At 42.9% G+C, this 23,305-nt stretch overlaps 1 protein-coding gene across 2 annotated transcripts in view; it reads left to right on the top strand.

Moving 5' to 3' along the window:
* PPM1B (protein phosphatase, Mg2+/Mn2+ dependent 1B) overlaps positions 1 to 23,305 on the top strand; it is a 183,418-nt gene that overhangs the window by 149,353 nt on the left and 10,760 nt on the right. Inside the window, exon 6 of one of the 2 annotated variants that reach the window (XM_086927795.1) lies at positions 486 to 1,644. The exons of the other annotated variant lie outside the window; for it this stretch is intronic. Within the exon in view, the coding sequence (XP_086783921.1) occupies positions 486 to 740 (255 nt within the window). The 3' untranslated portion in view covers positions 741 to 1,644. Of the gene's footprint in view, positions 1 to 485; positions 1,645 to 23,305 lie in introns of those variants that run through there. 2 annotated transcript variants of the gene reach the window in all.

Here is a 23,305-nt window from a genome sequence, read left to right as displayed (position 1 = left end):
TCTATAGTTGTGGCTACAGGCCCTCCACCCAAGTCCTTTCCACCCGACCAGCTGCACGTTTTTAGGCCGTGGATAGTGGCCTGTGCCCACAGGATTTTAAATATGGCCTGTTAATGTGCTCTCCCACATGTCCACAGTGTTCTGTGGGTTTACTTTTTAATTTACCAGGCTACGTCCGTGTAAAGAAGCTAAGTTATAGTAAGGGATCTATGAACAGAGAAACTGTGTATCTTTGGTATTTTAGGTCTGAGTTTTTATATCGCCATGTATGACCAAGTTGTTTGAGGATCGTTTTTCATAACTCAGCTAAGTCTTTCAATGCACTAGGAGATTGCATACTTGTTTACATTTGCCCGTGTTTATTAAGCCGATTTGAGCTTTTAAAATTGTACATGATATTTTAATGCAGTGATCTTTGAAGTTTGTTAATCTTTGTCAAGCTATCAAAGTGCATTTACTTACACCGGGGTCTTCAATCTCAAAAGGACCCAAGCGGAGCAGAGAAAAATGGAGTGCGAGGGACACTTTTGGAAGCTCTCAGAGAACTGAGAGTTAATCATAGGGGAAACTACCGTCAACTTCTGGAAGAGATGCTGACTAGTTACAGGCTAGCTAAAGTACAGGGACACGAAAATACTGGTGGACCAACTGCTGCTGCGCCACTCAATTCAGCTGGCACTTCGACGGCAGGCAGTGATGCTGAATCGAAAAGTCATCTGGCTGAGAAAGAGTTGAACTAAGGACTCCGATACTCGTTAAATGAGTGACATGTTTTTTTTACTGCATTTTGAGTTCATGGTCTTTTTAAATCTGCTCATTATAGTGATATTTTAAATGCTTAGTTTAAATTTTTTTGCCACAAATTACTACCTAGCAAAGAAAGAATAAAGATTTTAAATACTTTTGAAATGTTATTCATTTGTTTTAACCCGTTAACGAAAACATTCTGTTGCAATAATAATCATGACTTTTTACAGTAGCTGGAATGTTAAATTCTTACATAGCATGATGTGACTTAATGCACGTTGGTTTTTTTAAGTATCTCTTTTTTCACTCTATTTTAATGTACTGGCAAGTCCACATTTCCATATCAAGGATATGCACTCGGATGTGTTGAACTGTTTCTATATTAAACAAAAGCTAATATTTCTGTTGTGAAAATTGATAAATGGGAAACCCTGCGAAGATGTTCTGTTCTAGTAACAATTCTCTCTATACTATACTTGTAAATCTTCAAGTAACAGTGTTCAGATTGAGTTTTAAACTGTTTAAACCATAAATGTAACCAGGTTTATTATCAATAGACCTCATGCTTATTATATTGATGTAATAACTGTTAGCTTGATTGTGCCATTTACTTTTGCTCGAGAACTTTTTTGCTAACTATTTTTCGGTTAATACTTTGTAAATTACATTAAGTGGGTCGAGTAATGACTATTCTGTAAGCTAGCAAGATTTTATCTGTACCTATTCAATCCTAGGAATCTCATCTAAGACGTGCACAAGTGATGTCATGCATCCACTGAGTGTCATGTTTGAAGAGCTAGTCTGAAGTTTGTATCACCTACCAACACTTGTGACTTTTGCTAAACCAATGTGTACTTTGTTGGTTAGATTTTCTGAAATAAAGAATTGATTATGGGAGATTGACTTCCTTGGTAGTCTTTTGTAGTGACATCTGCGTGTGTACGCACTACCACTGTAATTTAGAAATATAGTAATATTTACAGCATTAATCTGATGTGACAGTATTGTTGTAATTCACTTTCCTGAGTGCCATGCAGTTGACTGTGTTGACTTAATGCAGCAGGGAAGTAAAGCAGCTCAGTCATTTTTGAATTGACAGCCTTAATACGAAATTGTATGTGAAATAATTTCCATGAACAGCAATTTATCCTTTGAACAACCAGTGAAGAACCAACAATAGAGCTCAACAAGAGAACTTTTAGAGAGAAAACGCATCTTCAAAGTTTCTAGGATTTAGGCCTTTGCAGTGGAGCAGTGACCCAAATTGCAACTAACCAGATAAGAATCATAAAGGGTACATGGGCTCAAAAAAGGGTTTAGAGAAGGAAAGACACAGTGAGATTATTTTGTTATGGTACATGATACATATTTCAAGAACATTAAGCTTTTGAAAATGCTTTTGGAGATGCCTTAATTTGTTTGCAGGTCAATCACGGGTCCGAAAATTACATTGTGCAAGAGCTGGAATTCAAATGCGTTGGCTGGTACCTCTAGTATGTCCAATGAGAATGTAAACACTCGACTCTATCTCTCTTGTAGATTTCACAGTGCCACTGGGAACCTCTTACTTGAAAAATAGTTTAATTAGGAGAAGCTTGGGGATATTACGGATTAGATTTGATTTTGAAGGCTGCTTACTTGCAGTCTGTTACATAACATAAAGGTATCTTATTTTTACTGAAATTAAAAGATATTTTTTAAACAAACGCTCCATTAAAATCTGGATCATAAGTCTTTTTTTTTTAGGTACACCGCACTTGTACACGACTTAAAGCCGGACAGAAGCAGTGCACCTACTGCTATTTTGAAGCGCTTGGAGGAGCGTGTGCTTTAGAATCTAGGCTACACATGATGCTGGGCTATTTTTCACTGATGGATGAAGCCTGAATTGGAAATAGACTAGAGTATAGCTTATTGGTGCTCTTTCTGTAGAAGTAAATGTATTTTGAATCTGTGTATGCACTACTACGTGACATAGTAGGAGTAATTACCACTTCGCTTGAGATGAACGACTTGACCTAGGCGGAAGTGCTATTTAGTTCCGAGATTAGGACGTTCTCCAGATTTGTGCTGGCATGCAAGGGTCCTCCTTTTTACCAGGATGAGGCTATATGTGAACTTACATTTGTTACTGCATCTGTGGGAAAGGATTGTTTGCTTAGAGACCAGGATAATCATGGAAAGGAAAATCGGAGAGTAAATTTATGCAGACCTTGAACCCTATGGAAGAAGTAGGTTCATTATGGATTCCTGAGTCTGTGCAGGTTTGTTGTGTTTTGTAAAGATGTGCCCCACTCTAAGGAACTGCACAACATTTCCTTTTGTCAATTGATCAAGGAATATAAAGGCCTCAAAGCATGAGCCAAACAAGGGTCTTTAATGGCAGTGATTATGAATGACCAGCATAGGTGCCCCAGTCTTCTGCCACTTGCTTGAAAGCGCATATGTGAAAGTTGCCCTTGGAAGTCAATAGTCAGCCACAACAGTCTGTTACCATTGGTACGTATATGTGTTAAGTTATGTGTACTTTTTTTACTGACCATGTGAAATAGATACATACGCGTGTATGTATGCGTGTGTATGCATGCGTGCATGCACCCGTGCGTGTGTGTGTGTGTATGTGTATATATATATATATATATATATATGTATGTATATATATATATGTATATATGTATATATGTATATATGTATATATGTATGTATGTGTGTTTTGTCTGAAGATTTGGTACTCTAATTAGGCTATCCTTTATTTGCAAAACTGTGTACAACATTACCCTGCTTCACTTTTCACTGAAGAACTCTAAATAGGACCAGGATTTGGTCTCGAAAGCTAGGTTGCTGATAATGGGACGTGAAGACAGACTGGATTCTAATCCTGGTACATCACCCAACAAAAATACTTTGTTTGAGGTAAAATCACTATCTCAATATGCTTCAGACTGTAAATGTGTATTGGGAAGCAACAAGTGCAAAGCGTTTTCTGGTACTGATAGAATTTGTTTTCCACCCTCCACATCTCGAAGTTTCTGTAACATGGTCTTTGCCCAACATCTCCGCATGCGTTGTGTGCAGCATTTTCTATTTGTCATGCTCCTGCTCTAATATAAAGTATTGCTCAGCATTTAACTGTTACTTGTAAGTAGACATACTTTGCCCAGAAAGTAAAAGTTTGTTTCCAATGCAGAAGTTATTTATCTACCAGGACGTGCCATATTTTTTGCTCCACTTTTACTTTCTACTCTTGCTTCTCTCCTGTCCATTCAGGTTTTCTCGTGTATGTGTGTGTGTGTATATATATAAATATACACACACACACACACACACACTCACATATATGTTACCTAGTGGCAGTCGCCACTAGTTAGTTAACACAGCTGTTTCATAGGAAAATGTTTTTTGTGTTGCTAATAACTGTCACGTTTGACGCCCTCCCCCACAAAACTTTCCAAAAAGTGCTATTTTTTTATGAGTTTGTGCATGGACAGTTTCGAGGGGATTTGTCAAGTGGGGGCTGAGAAAAAAGGGCAGGGGTCCCAAAACGCAAAAACCCCATGCATTTTCAATAGACTGTGCGTGACTTGATGTTGACTTTACGTATGGTAATAAAAAGTTACTTTATGTTAACAAAAAAACCTACAAATTCACTGAAAAAAACAAGGGTTAACGTAATGTTATAGTTAGGTGTGATAAAAAGTTTTATTTTAAAACAAAAGTAGATTCACTGAAATAAAACAAAGGTCGAGTAACATTATCGGGTGAATGTCAGTGGCAACATTAACATTTTGAACTAAAAAAACTCCCTGTTCTATGACCTCACTGACATCGCAGATGACATCACTGATTGCATCATCCAAGCTTCTTTTGTACACATTGCTCTATTAACGGGTTTAGCATTAGAGCTCTGAAAGGAAGTACAAAATATCTCAAAAGAATGAGGCATTGTTAATGCCATCATAGAAACAACTCCCTTAAGTGTAGAATATGTGGTAATTAGCGCTTCATGGCGAGGACACAAGTTATAATTAGCTCTACTAACTATAACCGGTGAATTTCCGTGTTTTTAGTCAAACCTTTGTCACTGGCAAGTTTACCTAACTATGTTGCTTTACCCTTTGGTGTTTTCAGTGAATATAGATATTTATGAATATATGTATTATAGTTTAGAGCCGGTTTCCATTTGTAGTTGATCCATATTACTGTCATTGGTGGTCCAACAAAGTGTATCTACATATTTAGCATGTATGGTCCACAGGAAATTTTGTATTTTACTTTCGAGCAGTCACGTTTACACTGATATCTGATAGATACTTCTGCCTGCAGATTCCACACTTTTTGAATACCCCTAGGTGTCGGCCTCAATCCAGATGTCCTTCCAATAGTTCCTATGGCAATACATTGCCATCTGCTTTGTCACTCTGTTGTTTACTGGCCAGACATGTTGTTGAGCCTGGAAGCCCAAGGCCGGAACTCTAACATCTGTTCCCTTTTTTTCTGCACCCTTCGCTATGATCCTGAGCTGCTCTCCACCTTTTTGCATTTCAAGGCAATTTCCCTTCAGCTAAAAAGCTAGGATTCAAACCCTGCCACTCCTGCCATGGACAGATCCATTTCTGATTCCCCCACCTCCCCACGTGGAGAGGCTTTAAATCAGGATGCTTGTTTCCATACAGAGGTGAATCTCCATGTCCCCCCCCCCCCCCCCCCCCCCCCTGCTCATCGAGCAGACCTCCTTCAGAGGCTGAAACTGTTGTTCTTACTCCAGCAGAAGAGACTTCTCTACCCTAATGCTACTCTGGGCTATCTGGAGTTTCTGGTTGGTGACCCAGTGCAAGTTATCGCCTTTACACAGTTCATGCTTGTCTTTTTTGTGGCACTGGGTTGCAGCTATGAGTCCCATGGAACAGACTGGGCGGAGTCTAGGATATGGCTGAGAGGTGTTTCTCTCCACGACCACTTGCGGCACTCCTCTAACCATAGCAGGATCTGCACTGATGCCGAGAACCCAACTTGTTGCACCTTTGCTGATTCTGGCACTGGCACTGGAGTCTGGGCCTAAAACAAAGGCCATTTTGCAGCACTCAGAGGGAACCACAGACCGGTAAAGGAGGCTCAATATAAGGAGTAATTCCCAGACCAAACCTTTAGTTAGAGACTACTATTGACCGATTTTGGATGACCTCTTCAGTTCCAATTTTGACGACACCCAAACTCCCCTTGTAAAACTTTGTGACTGCAATTGCATTGAGGTGGCCAGTTTGGTACCCCTTGCCTACACAGATTCGGCATATTATGTAGCACTGCAAAATGCAAATGGCCCGAATGGCTCTTCAGAGGTGAACTCCGAGTACCCTTTACGGCTGCCCTGTGCAAAGGTTAAACTCTTGGCTGCTGTACTCGGAAATGGAGTGGTGGGACTAAAGCTGCCTCTCCCAGAAATAAATGTAAACCTCTTCTTAACATCTGTTCTTGAGGTCTCCCCTGCCACGTTTGAGCTTTTGCTTCCATTAATTGAAGCCCAAATTTAAGCCAGTTATTGCAGTTTGAGCTACAACTACTTTAGCACTCTCAATGAGCTCGCCCAGTCGAAATTGGGAGACCTTTCTTTTCTATTCTCCACCAGAGAGCCTGTTACTGCAAGCATCGTCTTATTCTGAGCAAAACACTGGCCTGTATCCCCAGTATGCACTCCCCAAGTCGAAAAAGCAGGAAGTCATGGGCAAGATTTTTTTTATCAGTTTAGCCTGGAGGACCTTGAATTTCGTTTGACTTTTCTTGTGGTATGCTCTCACTCTGAAATGGCACCGAAATGGAACCAAGTCTCTCAGACTACCTAAAGGACAGCTTTGCAGAGGTTGTGGAGAACAGACAGGATGCAGTAAAACAGATCCTGCTGGTCGGTCGGTACACTGTAGATTCAATGGACAGAGACATGAGATCTTTCTTTTCCATCAGATGCCACCCTTCACTCTGCTAAATGGACATTTCGTGGGATGTCAAAGCAAATGTGATGGATTTGCCATTTGATGGATCTCACCTGTTTTGGGACAAGCTTACTGTCCCCTAGAAATGTTCAAACCCGGCCGGGCTACAGCCCCATCATTTTGGTGGGAAACCAAGGCAGTGGCAGCAGATTTGCGGCTGTTCCAGGGGGCTGCCATTTCATCCGTGCCAACGTTCGCAGAACATCAAACAGCAGATTCCAGCTGTTGGGCGAAATTTAGGACAAGGCAAAGGGCAGGCAGACTTAGCAGCCCTTGTCATGTTCCCTGGCACCACTTAGAAAGTTGTTTTAGTTATCTGTTCAGGGTAGATGAAAGGGAGTCCTTTCCTCTTCAGGTTTCTGACCATTACAACAAACCAATGATCTAACACATTGCAGTAAAGCCCTTTGCTTCTAACAGGAACGTTCTCCCAGTCAGAAGAACACATTCTCATTCCCCAGCAGCGGGTAAGAACTCTTGCATAAAGGAGAGGTGGAATTGTTCCCACAGCAGGACATTGGGTATAACTTGAAATCCAACATCACAGAAAAGTCTTTTAAAAAGTTTTAGGCCACTGTTATTCTCTCCAGGGGCACAGGTGCGAAAAGGAGCCATTCGTCCACGTGAATTTAACATTTAAAAAAAAATCCGTCTGAAAATGCACTTTGAATTGACATCTGGATGACAAAACATCACAACACCCCAAAACCAATTGGGAATGCCTGCCTTTAGCAAGCACCAAAAAAAGATTTGCAAGTATCCCACCCCCCCTCCCCCTCCAGTACAATCTTCCGATCCTCCAACCCCCTTCCTTTGACTTCCTGTTATTTCAGGAGAACCTGGTGTGAGTCATCTTTCCTATTAATTTAGTATATTGAAAACCAAACACAAGGCACAAGGTAATTTCACAGTCCACAGGGTGAAGACTTGTCAAATATATCGCATCCAACGTGGCTTAACAAATAAACCACCTAAAACATCAGTTCCCCTTGGTTGATGTGAATAGTACTTCGCAATTAGCAGGCTCATCAATCACTGTAATTATCTACCCTTGTTAATCATTTATATTAATACACAAATAAACCACTAAATAATTATTTTAGAAAAAGCTGAATAAATTATTGCAAACATTAAAATTAACCTTCCTGTGTGTCCCGTGGTTTATAACTAGAAACTTTAACATTATTGACTGGGATAGAAGGGAGTGATCATGTTAACTTACAAGACCGCCTGAATATACCCAATTAAATTAAGAGATCAAAGACAAGTACCAAACCGTGAGAATTAGTTGTCTCTTTTGCATTTCACAGAACTGAGGGCATTGAATGACTTATTTTCTAAGGACCACCCATCATTACCAACCCATATTTCAGCTAGTACGCAATCCACTTTGGATTTATATTATTATAATTATAATTATAATATTAAGGATATTAAAATAAAAAAATCTGAGTAATTTACCCTAATTTATGTTTATCCAACATCAAAAAATGTTTTGCAAACCACAAGAAGTCTATTTACTTAACAAGATGCATATAAAATTGGAAGATTCGATCATCGAACCAATATCTTTATTTGTGACAGTCTACAGTATTTGTACCATTCAAAAGAATTAACACTGTCGACTAACGTTGCAATTACCTTTTTAGAATGATACATTTTTGCGGTCCACTTGTTGGTAGAATTTGGCACCTCGAACCGTTACTTAAACTCAAAACACCACACGTCTCAATCTGTTTACTAGCAGGCAAGAGTTCTGAAATCAAGCAACTAAAAAAGATGCAAAAGCCCAATTCATTCAATATATTAAACAATTTGTGTTTTTTTGCGTTTTAATACAAGATTATAAGGAAGCAGTCTGTGAAAAATATCAACTAAAAATTAAATTTGTGAATTATATTAATAGATTGCCAGGATTACGAATAAAAGGGGTTTTGAACCAGTATTAACAACTTACCTTTTAGGATATGAGGGCAAATAATGCGAACATTAGCAAGCTTAATTGGAGAACTCGTGTAGAAAACCTCTACAGTACCATGTCAGAACACCAGTCTTATTTGAGCAAGGCAACTATCCGGATGTTCTGAATACTCTCATTTACAACAGTAAGCGATTGCAGCCGATCATAAAAATAAACAAATTAGGCAGTACATTAGGCCCCAATGTTTTTCCTACCAGTCTAAGTCAGACATATATGATTGGGCTACGTTTCTGTCTCCTCTGTACAGCTACTGTTTGGAAATGAATATGAGCTGAATCTGTTGAGTGGTTCGGCTCTCTGCCCAACTTATAAAAGGGCTCCTCACGTGATCGGATGAACTACAGGTTGATGGCCCTCTTATATGTTAAATCCCTATTCTTTGCAGGTCTATTACTGCATGGCATGGGCAGAGGGATATAAACATTGTTCATTTGAATCCGACAAGCTTTCTTCCTGGAGTTAATGGCCCTTCCAACATTATTGCCCTATCCATTCTAAATGGGGAATTCCTTAACTCAGAAATAATCCTATTCGCTTATTTCGTCAATTTAAAATCTGCTTTTGATACAATATCACAGCACATTTTATAATCCAAACGGAACCACTAGGGGCATTCTATCAAAACTAATACGAGCCATAAAACCATTTTATTCCAGAACATGGGTCCAAATTAAGTTTGATGATGGCAATACTTTATTGAAGAAAATATTCACAGTTGATGGATTTAATCAGGGATGTATACTGGCATACTTCTTTTTAATCTGTCCATCACAGACTTACAGGTGCAAATAACAAAGATAATTCTCATCCACCAAGGCATGCCCTCCAACCATTAACAAGTGTCCAGTACAGAGATGACCTCTTATTGCGTAAAACCCCAGTTGGCTTACAGAGGCTAATTGTAGCGTTGCAGGGGGACAGCCTAACGGACAGAATTGAGATCAACATTAATAAATCAAAGGTGATCATAATCTAAGAAAGGAAGGAGGTTGGTTTGCCCAAGAAAAAAAAACTGCAGTACAGACTTATTCTTACCTTGGGGGAATTTTTGATTTAGGAAAAAAAAAGGGAAACTTTAAGGTTCATCTATTGTCTGAGCCATGGCACAGATACATGTGCCATACAATGAATGAATGAAAGAATATTTGTATAGCGCCTATACTACCCGGAGGCCTCGTAGCGCTTAGAATCAGGGGTGGCCATTTCAATTTCACAAAGACTACCGATCGAATAGGTAAGTCTTCAGATGTTTGCGGAAAGCAGTCAGGCTGCGGATCTCTTACTGGCTGGGGAAGAGCATTCCACAACTTGGCTGCTGAGTATTAGAAGGAGCGTCCTCCCCACCTTGCTTTCTTGATCTTCCTGGTGGTTGCTCAAACTTGATTACTGGAGCGGCAAGACCTAGATGGTAGGTAAAGTGGTAGTATAGAATGAAGACTGTTAGGGCCTGTTTTCCATATAGCTTTATGGGCTATGCACAGTGCCTTGAACTGAATTCTGGCACCCATAGGTAGCCAGTGAAGTCGACGAAGGGCTGGCTTTGCCGATTGTCTCCTAGGGACCTGGAGTAGCAATCTTGCTGCGCTGTTCTGTACCACTTGTAGTTTGTTCATTGTGGACAGTGGAGCTCCCAGGTACAGAGAGTTCCCGTAATCCAGCTGAGAAAGAATCAGAGCCTGGATCATGATCTTGCGTGCTTCAAATGGAAGGAGGGGAAGAATTTTACGCATCATCCTCAGCAAGCCGTTACAAGTTGATAATAAAACAGTGGCTTGATGATTGAAGTTAAGTTTATCATCAAGCCACACACCCAGACTCTTTATATGCGGCTTAGGCGGTGGAGCTGGGCCTAGGCATGCGGGCCATGAGGGAATAAGTGGGGCGGGGGAGGAGTTGCCTAGTAACATAATCTCCGTTTTTTCTCCGCTAAAACGGAGGTAGGAGTCCTTCATCCTTCCGGCCACTGCTTCAAGGCAGGTTGCCAGCCTATCAGACGATCTTCCATCTTGGCCCAGAGACCACTAGCTGGGTATCGTCTGCATAGCTGACGATCTTAATGCCGAATGGATGGATGATGGCTGACAACGGCTTCATATATATGTTGAAGAGCGTTGGGCTTAGAGCTGAAACTTGTGGGACCCCACATTCCAGATATTAGGTGGACGAGGTCACGTCTCCCTCAAAGACTTGGAACTGGCGATTGCTGAGGAAGGAAGTGAGCCAATTCAGGGCAGCGCCCGACACACCGTTCATTCTGAGACAGTTGATCAAGATGGAATGGTTGACCGTGTCGAACGCTGCACTGAGGTCCAATAGAGTGATCGCAGCCTTTCCTCCTTCGTCTAACAATCTCCTTGCCTCCTCGGTCACTAGCAGTAGTGCCGTACAAAACCCATAAATTGTAAACATCAGTCCGTCATTTAAACACCATTTGTTTGTTAATTTTATAACACTATTAATACATTTTTCAGTTAACAACAATGCGCAGCTTAATAGTTGTCAGTGTATAAGAATTCTGAAACATTACTTCAATTTGATAGTGGATGTTTACAGACAATCCTCATATGGTAGTCCCACCATTGGCCCCATACCCTGTGGTACTTCCATTAGCATCCCCTTGATTCATACACATTCTTATGCGCCATAGTCCATTCCTTGTGTCCATTCAATCATAGAAATAGCCCTGTCTAAGCACCAGTGTTTGTGGCAATAGGGCTTTTGGTGGAAAAACGATATAATGTCAAAGTCTTGCTCTTCTAGGGCCTCCCCATTCATCCACCAAGCCCAGTTATGGCATCCTAGGGTCCGGCACAACTGTTTTGCCTATTCTGAACAGTTTGCAATGCGCTTGGGACCAGTGCTTCTGTATAACAGGACATTCCCATATTGTGTGGTAAATAGGAGATAATGAGGGTCTAATCCCTTCTTGATACTACTCAATCTAGTGGGACTGTAGTACATCCAATGAAGGTTCTTCATTTGGGTGAGTCCGAGACGCATGGAGACAGTAAATACTCAAGGTGCCATCCTTGCCTCAGCCTAGTGCGACGTCTAAGAGTCTGACTTCTTGTATCCATTAATTTCGTAGGTGTCACGGGGTCTGGGATGTTCTTTACCAGGGTACCGTACATTCTACATATACCCTTCTTCCCATGCTCTGAGGTCATGAGGTTAGATTCTTATGGGCTATGTTCTGCAAGGGTGCCAAGGTCTTCAGCATGGGCGCATCCAGGGCATGGCATAGTTGGTTGTAATAAAATTGAGACTTATGCATGTCCTAAGATTCCATTAGTTGCCTGAATTGGCGTAATGTGGTGTCTATCCCAAATGTCACCCAACTTGGGGATGCCAGTTATGTCCCATTATCGTAAGCTGTTGAGGGCCACTGCATGGTGTAACCACATATCCAGCCACAGCGGGGTCTTTGCACTCAGGACTTTCTGCCACCCATTTATTATCACCCAATGCCAGCACAGCCGCATCGTCCTAGGAAATTCGATACACCAACATCTCCAGCTTAGAAGTAAGGCACGGGGGGTGCCCATCTGTGAAGAGCCAGCCACTCACCGGTATCAGCTGGCTGGCTAGGTAATACATCTAACATCTCAGCCTTCATATGGTGAGAGTGCACGTTTGCGTTGTGCCTTGCCAGCTTGTTGCACCTGCCCATAAGAGGGTTGTAATTGTCGCTTTTAGTTATTGAATAACAACATTTGGGATTTCATATGAGTAATTTTGTAATATGTAGGACACACAAAGAAGCACAGTCCTCCTAAACAATGATTTCTCTGCCAGCAATATTAAATTTGACCTGCTTCTTCAAGTTGTTAAATGAAAACTATTATCCACTTTAAAATATGGTACAAAAATTCTCTCTGGGAAAAAAAACCAGAACATTGGAAATTATACAAGCTAATGCATACAGACCTGTATTAATGCTTAGCAAAAATGCATGCCTAAATTTGCCTAGAATTCGGCTTAACTAAAGAACAGTTAGCCCAGCAAGGGGCATTTATCAAACTCTTAAGTATTTGAGAGACACGCCAAAAGATACACTAAGCAATATAATTTTCTATGAAATAACTAGACTAAAGTCAAATAACACATGGTATACACATTTAATGACTGCCGTAGAGACACTTTAGTTAAGTAACCTGTAGATGACCTGTACTACAGAATTCAAAAGACTAGTAAATAAAACAATAATTCAGTTGTGCCTTCAAGTTTTTAAAAACAAAATGTATGTGTATATATATACCTCCACCCAGAATCCTAAAAATTCCTTACCATCCAAACCCTCCCTAAACCCTAAAGGTACCCTTGCCATCCAAGAACTTGTGCCCACCCTAAAACCTAAAAACCCCTTCTCCATAAAAAAAACCATACACACCCGCAAACCCTTGAAATAACCGTCCCACCCCAAAACCCATACCCACCCTAAACACTAAAAACTACATAACCAAAAACCCATACCTACCTTAACCCTTAACACCCCTTCACACCCAAAAACTCATACCCACCCGAAGTACTAAAAATTCCCCTACCCGCCATAAACACTAAAAGTCCCCTTACTATCCAAAAACCCATACCAAGCAAGCTGGTGGAAAGATTTGTAAACCGCTAACTGTCCTCCTTTCTGGAAACCTTCAAGCTCCTCCACCCCTCTCAGACAGGTTTCCGCCCTGGACAAGGGACGGAGACAGCTCGTCAAAGTGGTCGAGGAGGATCCTGGACGCGGGAGGTGATGTGGCTATCATCCTCCTAGACCTTAGCGCCTTTGATAAGATGAATCACTGTATCCTTCTAACTCGTCTAAACAAACTGAGTGTCAGGAAAGGCCCTGACCTGGTTGGAATCGTTCCTTCAGGAAAGACATTTTCAGGTGTTCGAAGGGAATTCCCACTCCTCGCCTCTACCATTGCAGTTTGGGGTTCCTCAGGGCTCCTCCCTCAGCCCCACACTTTTTAATGTTTACATGTCTCCTCTGGCTGAGATAGTGGCTCCCTGTGGGATTCAATTGGTCAGCTACGCCGACGACACACAGCTCGTGGTCTCCCTTAATCAAGCAGAACAGTCCCCCACGAACCTGAGTGCCTGTTTGGAAGAAGTCGCCAATTGGATGAGTCAGTCCCAACTCAAGCTCAATGGCGACAAAACCGAATTCATGCTATTAGGCAAGCAGGCAATTTTAACTCCTCCACACTTTGGCCAGCCTGCATGGGCCCAGGACCGACTCCAAAAAGTTAAATTAAGAGTCTGGGACTCTGGTTAGACCAGGAGCTCTTGTTTAAAGTCCAAGCTAGGAAAGCAGCGGCCACCTGCTTTGGTCTGCTAAAATCTATACAGAAATTCTACCCCAGCTGCCTGAGAAGGCCAAAATAATCTTAGTCCAAGCCTTGATTTTATCCAGGCTCGATTACGTCAATGCCATCTACTTGGGAACCCCGACTTCGGTAATTCACAAGCTCCAGGTGATCCAGAATTCAGCGGCTAGACTGCTGACTAGTACGAACAACTGCACCTCAGCCAAACCAGCATTAAGATCACTTCACTGGTTACCCATAAAGGAACGTATACACTTTAGGTCCCTCTGCATTGCCCATAAAAATCTGCAGGGCAAAGGTCCCCCATTCTCACCAATCTCATCAAACCCTATAAAACGTCCAGGAGCCTGCGCTCCAACGACCTCCGCCTGGCAGAAGTGCCCAGAATTAGGAAGTCCAGCTCCGGAGGCAGTCTCTTCTCTTACAATGCATCGAAATTATGGAACTCCCTTCGCCTACCCCTTCGTCAAGAAACCAACCACCTCCCCTTCCGCAAGAAACTAAAAACTTGGCTCTTTCCTTTAAAAAGACTAAAAACCCTACCCACTCCGCCTCCCTATGTTACATGCGCTGGGATACTCCTGGGTAGCCATGTGCTATATAAGAACAGTTTCCATTCCATTCCACCCTAAACCCTTAAAATAACCTTGCCACCCAAAATCTCATATCCATTCTAAAATCAACTTGGCACTCAAAAGCCCATACCCACCATAAGCCCAAAAAATACCCTTTACCCAAAAGCCCATATCTGCCCTAAACCCTAAAACTACCCATGCCACCCCAAAACTCATACCCTCCCTAAAAATACCCTTCCCACCCAAAAACTCATACTCTCCCTAAACTCTAAAATTGCCATTGCCACCCAAAGCCCCAAACCCACCTTAAAACTTTCTACATCCCAAAAACCCATAAACTCTTACCCACCCGGAAAAAAAACTTTCCATTATATATGTAACATTTAAAACTTAAAAGCTATAAAACTTACCTTTAAAACTTTTACAACAAATATGACTTTACCAATTATGCCTTTACAACGAAATTTGTTGTATTGGCATGTGTGGTAGTAAAGGCATATTCGTTGTAAAATCCTGCGTGGTAAAGACTTTCATGGTAACCCCTCAATGTAAAGGCATGTGGGGTTCCGGCTGCATGGTAAAAGCCGTTTTCCCTTTTGTAGGCATATGAGTTGTCATTGTGGCAGCAAGTGTCTGCAAGGACAACTTCAAAAACATGGCTGCTTGGACAGCAAGATGTCGGCAGGATACCAAAATGTTTGCTCATGTCTCATACAGGTGAATTCGGAATGTTAAGTCCTTGGTACTGGTGAAGTCCAAATCTTTTCTAAGTCCTTCAATCCTGTCCTTTGCATTGACTGGGTTCCAAGAGGTGCTCCTGCAGAGAACCCCCTTCGGTAAAATGTTTTTTTTTAAAAGACTGTTCTAGATTAAACTCTTCAGTGTGAAAAATTGTCTCTGCAATAAACACTAGTGCTGTCAAACCACCGAGAGATGTTTCAGCCATCTATCCTGACCTTCATACTACTTTAATATCATGCAGCCAAATTACACCCCAACCAACTCTGGTGTGAAGCAGTGCTCGCACTTTATTCTTTAAGTGTTTTTAGGCTCTTGCCTGAAAGGTTTTTGTTAGTTTGCTAGTAAGAAGCTCTGCATTGTCAAATTTAGTCTTGACATTCCTTTCTGTAAGTATGTTTGTTTTCGTCTGCCAAAGAACATTTTTAAATATAGACACTGTAATTCTTCTCATCATTATCTCAGGTCTCCATGTTGTGAGTTTTACACATTTCCTTGGTTAGTTTCGACTTGTGGGTTTGGGCGATTTAATTCTGATTGGAACAGTTATCTCTCATGTTGAACTAGGGACTTTGGGTGGGTTGTCTTTCAACATTTTATTTTGTGGCAGTTAGTGTGTTTGGGGCTGTCTCTTAGCATTTTGAATTGTGCTAGCTAGGTAAGCATCACCCTGTCCATTGTGACATATCCAGGACAAAATCTTTAACCTCCTCCTAACATTTCCCCCTTACATAGAATCTCTTTGTTTAGTGATGGCCCAGAGCTTGTACGACCCTGTTGCCGCCATAAAATCTCCACTGTTATTTTTTTGCTATTCTCCATCTCTTCTCTGCACTGCCTTAGAAACCTAGGCTTCTTTGGAAGGCTCTTTATGGGAATTTTCAAACCGTTCTAGATTGATGGCTGATCTAGAAACTTACTTTGGTCTGATTGGGTTTCTGTGCTCCCAGAGGTTGCTTTAGATCACATAGCTCCGTTTCTATTTCAAGCAGCTCTCCCTTTAAGCAGCCATGTCTTCCTCGAAATATTTATCTTGGATATACCGTAGAGGACTGTTATTCGCTATTAGGGGGAGTTTGATACTGTACTCTTAAATGAGATTCTTCACGAGCCTATCCTGAGATGATACTCAGGCCATACTGTCACAAGGCCAGTATCCCTTTAGACAGTCTTTTGTATGTTCTTCGCCTCTTTAATGCTAGAAATTCTAATGGGATCTTGAAAGGTCTTTGTGAAATTTTGACCGTCTTAGCTGTTCTAATGAATATTCTCAGGTGCTTTTAGGTCTTGCCTAGTCAGCACTTTCCCTTTCTCTTCGAGACCTGCTGTATTCAGGATATAGGATTAAGCTCCGGCCATGTTCCATCCATCTTTACAATTGGCTCCTCTTCCTGGCCTTTGTAAATGATGGCTTTTGATTTGTCAATAGGCTTAGTAGCCCATCCTTAGTACCTCCTTCTCTACTGTTACCTCCCATAAGGGCAGGCCTTCCTACATGTGTTGTTACTCTGTAGCTTTAATTAGCCATTCAGGAGAACTATTTGCTTAATTAATGTCTTACAGAAACTGGCAGGACATTCTGTGCGAGGGCAGAGAAATGACATCCTTTTTTATATCTAATCCAGCTGACCGCACTGCCTCTTAAAAGCAGTGCTTTAGCATGGTGTCTCTCTCCGATTTTAAATCCGGTTTCTTTTCAAAACGCCATGCACACTTTCAGTTTCACAATTGGGACGCCTACACAACTCACTGGACTCTGCCCCTGTGTATTGCTAACAGCCGGGAAGTCCACGGAACATCAAGAGTGGCCATGTTGGAGAGGAGAAATTTGTACAGAAGTAGGAATACCTAAGAAGGGAGCCTCATGAATATTCCACCAAGATAGACTCTTTTTGCTCCAAAAAAACATATTTGGATGGATTTTATTTTTTACTATTTCACTTGTAACAGTTAAATTAAGCGGAAATAAAAACAACACCCATCAACAAAAACATGGGCACCAAGAGACTTGGACCTCTTTACTCTTATCCTAGGAGTGACTGTTCACACTGCGTAAAACACCAGCACAAAAAAAATTGCGGTTAAAACATTTATTGCCTAAATATCTCTCTGCATGATAACACTGACAGAGCGCCACATTGTTTCAAAATGCCACCGCGTCCACACAGCCGGGTTGCAGATGCTTCTGTTGCCACGGTGTTGGGCCGTCTAGAGTGCGGTGGCTTCCCATTGGAAGACGTTGATATAGACAATGAAACAGGACACGTTGTTTGGGTATTGTGAGGGCAACGATGGCGGCACCCAGCAGGGTGGAGGAGAAGCAGAGCTGCGTGGTGCTAGAGGAGTTCATGCACTTTGTACTTGTAGTCCTTGGCTGGCAGTAAAAGAGCCGCAGTTACTGCCAGCCTTGCATCTCGCAAGCAACTACTAGAAGTACAAAGGCATGTTTAGGCACCACTTGCCGGTTTTCAAAACTTAAATAAAAGGCATTGTGATTTACAAGGTCAGTAGCTCAAACTCTCGCAAGTGCAAGACCTGTTGCATTGCAAATCGTGTATTGCACTTGAGGGAAACTGGAACCGTGGTCTGGAATTAGGCGTTTGATCATTTTGGAAGGGAGGTCAAAATATCAGCAATGTAGTGGTTTAAACTACAGGGCATAAAGGGTAGAGGAATGTGCATTTAGTGGAAGAGTAGTTGGATTTCCCCATTGGTTTGTGACACCTATGGTGAATTGCGTGCCATTCGTAGCAAGAAATCATATAACCGTACTAATGCATTTCTCCAGCCATGGCGGACAGTTTTGTATTTTGATTTATCGTAGTGGCACAGCACTGAGGCATTTTTTTAGGCGATCATCATTTTCTTGGACATTTGATGCGTCCCTTTGAACGTTCCCTCATACTCAACTCTGAGTTGACCCTTGCTCTATTTACAGGGGATCAGTTTTAGGGCAATGCCTAGCAATGTCGGCAGTAACAATCACTAATCGATGTGGGGTGGAGAGACCACCAGCTCTCCTTCCTTCTGCAGTGACTTATTGCCTCAGCGGCTCCTGGCGTTCCATCTTTACCTCCAGCTTTAATGAGTGTCTAGTGTTGCAGAGCATGAGGCGTTCTGTCCTCTCCTCGTGTTGACTGTCCTTATGTATGCCAGGAAGGTCTTTTGGCTCCTCCATGCTCACCTCGCCAGAAACCAGAAAAATTAATTTAATTGCTTTGGGTTTTTCACTTTGCATTGAAATTCTGCTATAGGTTTTAATTTTGGTTTCTGTACATGTGTTTTGTATTGGGTTTTATATTTTTATTCAGGAAGGGTGATTCTGGTAAACTTGTATATCATTGTGAGGATATGTCTCTGCCTCATGAAAATGTTCTCTTGCTACTAGAAAATGTTGCGTCATGTTGGCAAGGTGTGGATTTAGAATTGTAAACGAACTGGTATTTCCATCTGAAAGAAACCGTTAGTTATAGATTCCTTATCTTAGAATTACCCCCAGGCGTCCGACTGGATCATGAAAGTTTTTCGTCCGTTGTAACACTGCGTGTCGAAAGGTGGCATTGGAAGACTTCGCGTTCGGTATCGTGGTCGCCGGGATGACCTTGCAGTAGCTACATAGACGTCGCCCTCGCTCGCTGACGTCGGTTATTTCTTTTTCCGCACCAGCAAGCGCAGATCCGGAGAGAGCTGTACCTCCAGTCACTTTTTGACTGAATTTTTCTCGACTTCGTTTTTTGAGTCCATCGACTCCTGGTGCACGAGGGATACCTGGCTTAAAGGACTGCTGCTCCTGTAACTGACTGATGTCGGCAACTGATCCGCACCGCTTGTGCCTCTGTCTGGATTGCGATCATAACCCCAAGTCATGTTCCGACTGCCAAACCATGGCCCGAAGTCTTTGCGGGAACAGTTCCGAAAGCTACTCGAGGCACGGCAGTCGGCTCCATGATGCTCGAGGGACCTATCACAGAGCCATCATCGCTCCTCTTCCAAGTAGTCGCACTCAGTCAGGAAAGTCGAAGCATAAGAAGAAGTCGAAGCATCGTCGCTTTTCGGCTTTACGTCGGCTGACGCGACGAAGGGTGCAGGTGGTGCCCCTCCCGCGGCTCCGCGTGCAGAGCCTACAGGGTCGACTACGGCCTTCCCGGGAGTGTCCCTGCCCAGCTCAGTCAGTTCTACGAAGCGATGCATGCCGTATTTGGGCAGCCCGACTCTGCCAGCACGCCTTCGGGCCCCATGGACTTGGCTGGGGGCCCTAGGACTTCGATGCTGACGGCTTCGGCACCACAGTGCTCCCTTGGATCCAGGTCTGGATCCGAATCAGCGCCGGTTGATTTTTTAGCACCTCCACGGGCGCAGATTCCACCGACACCATGTCCGCAGCCAATGCCGGCAGGATCCCCAGCCGGCATCGACCCTGGTTTCTGCCCCGATGTGGACACAGAGCCAGACTAGCGTCCACCGACGCTGGATCTGGCCCGGTTGGGTACTTTTGTGCCTGTGTTCCACCCTGGTTCTTTTCAGCCAGATTGGCAGCCAGAGGAGGGTGAAGAAGACTGGAGGGGTCTGGAGACCCTTTGACTGACCAATTATATTATGACCTGGACTGGAGAGATGAACTGGGAGATGCCAGTGGTCAGGATGACTCCCCAGACCTTGGCATGTTGCCTCCTCCTCACGTGGCTATGTAGGGAGCTTCATACTCAGTTATGTTGCGTAGGGCGGCCGAAGCTCTCCACCTCGAGCTACCTATGGAGGCAGTTATGACTAACCTCCTGACAGTGGTGCTTCAGCTGGCAGCGAGCTCTTTGGAGCCCCTAGTGCTGTTCAGTGAAGCCCCAACCGACATCCTTTTGGGCACAACACAGGGGCTCCTGTGGATAGGATGATTGCCTGACGCCCCCGCAGGCACCGGGTGACCCCACTTTCCTCTCCCAACACTCCCACCCATGAGAGCTTGGTGGTCCAAGCCTCAACATCAAAGGCACATTCCCTAACGCTCCACCTGATAGGAAATTCAAAAAGCTGGACCAACTCTGATGAAGTTTTCTTCCTCCAGCTTGGGACAAGCATATGATTTTCGGGTGATTGGTTCTTCATGCAAAACTTTATCTTACAGAGCACTTTGATAAACCACTACAGTGCAAGTTCAAGTCCCCTCTCAGTTCAGTCATCTTAGTTAGATTTCTCGCAAGGTGGATCCATACTTTATCTGGTGGTATGCCTATTTTACCTAGCTGAGGGGACAAGGGCCCTTCTTCATTGGTGCTACCATCCCTTAATTCTTTTCCCCATTTGTAAGTAGGTTCTCCTTTGTGGCAAGAGTTTGTGGCTCCTGATTCGGATTCTCGCTGCAGATATTGGGCTCCCCATAGACTCCTTTGGTGTTCCCAGAGTTTGGAGAAACCACATTGACTGGTCTGCCCACATGGTACACTTGGCAGGTGGGATGAGGCACCTCACTACCACCTCAACACGTTATTGTGCAGCTTGCTCAACCACTGACTGGTGGCAACGTCGTTTGTTTTTTTAGGTGCTGCAGCTGCTTCTAAGGGCACTGCCCACCTACCATTCAGTTTAAATTAGCTGAAGGTATATGGTAAAATTGAAGTTTTAGTGAATGGATTGGTTTCAAGCATTATATGCATAGATTTTGCAATAAGTGTTGGAATATATATACACACACACACACAAGACAAAATATTTGTGACGGAGGTTGGCTGCTTCCCCCTGGGAATTGAGCGGCATGGCAGTACCCCATTTCCTCTCCTGCTTTCCTGGTCTCCAAAACGTTTCTCATCATAGCATGTTCTGTACCTACTAGCCAACCCAGGACATTCAATGCTGGATTTTGACTGCACTGACTGCTTGTAGTGTACTACAATGCAGACTAGCTTATATAGACTTGTTTGTACCTTGCTGAGGAAGTTCTGGAATATAGAGCGTAGTGCTGACCCTTTTGACTTGGTTGAGAACTAGTCCGAAGGCCTTGCTAAAGCTCTGCTGGCCTGCCACTTTGGATAAACTTGGTTGCATGGAAGCTTCAGACAGTCCAGATACCCAAATAATGATTCCTAAAAGCCATCTCCTTTCTCACACGCCAGAAACCAAAAGACAGCTGCTTCAAGAAATCTATATGGAGTGTAGTTAGTAGTAGTGGTTCTGCCTCACAAGCGGACTCCCTGCCTACTCCACCTACTTGTGCTAGAGGCCCAGAGCCTGGTTAGCTCTAATGGGATTGATAAGGTCCTGAGTAGTCCCATTGTGAATGCTTTTGTCACATGGGCTCTCGAATTTCTCATGTGGGGTCAAACTGCCCTCTACACCTTCTCCTTTTTGTTGTTATTCTGAGTTGCTGACTGAGCGGCTAGGACCCCAAGTTACAAAATTGAACCTCTTTCACTAACCCAAAAGCTGGTAGGGAAGCTATTGTTCTTGAATGTTTTAATATACTTTTCCGAACCAAACGCACATTTCCTTTCATATTGACAGTTACATTGTTTGCCATAGTTTTCTTTGCTTCTCCGTTTCTGTTCACAATCTTGGGGATCTTGAACTATAAATGTTATCAACCCACATACCAAGTAAACCTGTTTTGACAGGAGAATAGAGATCCTCCAATTCACCAAATCCATAGTTGGATAGAGCTAGTTTCTTAGCTTTCTCTGAACCACTCGGCTCTTTTGTAGTAACTGTGATATGCTGCGTCTTTGCTTTTTTTTCAGGCGTTTCAGTTAACACAAATGGTGTAAAGGGCTTATAAGCAGGTGCACTATTCCTATACTCCAGGCTTGCAGAATTGGCTGTCCTACTGTCCACAGATATGGATTATACTTGAAGGAGTGTTTATTGCTCTGTGTTCTTTACCAATCTTGTGGGATGATGTAGTTATCTTGCAAATAAGTATTTTCGGCTGTCTTCTGAAGTGTAGGTGGTTCTGAATTCTTCGAATCACGGCTGAGTGGTTTCCAGAGCTTCACAGGGACGCAATGACATTTATGAAGAGGCCAGAATTTACATTGGTATAGCAAGGAGGGCATCTAGTATTTTAGGTAGTGAGTCAAGATATTCCATTCTTTTTTGTTCTGAGGGCTACCAGTTAAAAAGGCCCAAGGATCACCTGTATTTTCTGGGAAGGACAAATTTCATACACCCACCTGACCACCCCAAAAAACATTTTTCCCTGTTTTTTTGGGCTTTTACTTTTTAGGTCTCGCGCCTAGCGTTGCAGTGCGCAGCATTGCTCGTGCAGTGCAAGACATTTAGTAGGTAAAAATGGGGTTTCAAATGCTGACTTAGGAATGGCACACGCATGAGCGTGTACTTTTCCTTTAGGGGCACGCTATTGGTCTTTGCGTGCATGTTTTTCAGTAAGACAGCACGCAATAGGTCCAAGGCGGGCGCATTGCTCCGCTCACGGCCGTCATGTGGTTTCAATTATCGTGCCCAGACATGGGCGTGATAATTAAAACCTCATGACTCGCTTGTGGGATTGTTCTTTTTTCTGCTTCCATTTCACAGGGAAGCAACTAAATGAAAGAACCGCTGATGTCTTGTTTAAACTGACCATGCGCCTTAGTTTTGCATGGCGTGGCACTCCTGCATGCGATAAGACCTGGTGAGCACAGCGTGCTGTTAGTTATTGACAAAACATGGTGGCCGCACGGTTTTCTTTTGTTTTATTCAGAGGGGCATTCAGTCTTCAGCTGTGCTCAGTGTGAGGCACAGCTTCGTCCATCTGGGGCCCGGACGATATTCCGATCTGTTATCAAAAATAGAAAGGGCGCAAATTTTATTTCTAAACGTTGTCCAAACTTTGGGAAAATCTTTCATAGATCTAAAGGGGAATGAACGCGTAAGGAGTAACGTTTTCGGGCTTAAATTTGCTGTCCTTGTGTTTTCCCTTATTCTGACTGCCCAACCACGCACTCTTAATGCACAGATGCCCCAGCCCTC

Source organism: Lissotriton vulgaris, chromosome 6, assembly GCF_964263255.1.
Source record: "Lissotriton vulgaris chromosome 6, aLisVul1.2, whole genome shotgun sequence".
NCBI classification, from domain to species: domain Eukaryota; kingdom Metazoa; phylum Chordata; class Amphibia; order Caudata; family Salamandridae; genus Lissotriton; species Lissotriton vulgaris.
The sequence above is the reverse complement of the archived record's forward strand: the minus strand, read 5'-3'. Positions and strand labels throughout refer to the sequence as shown.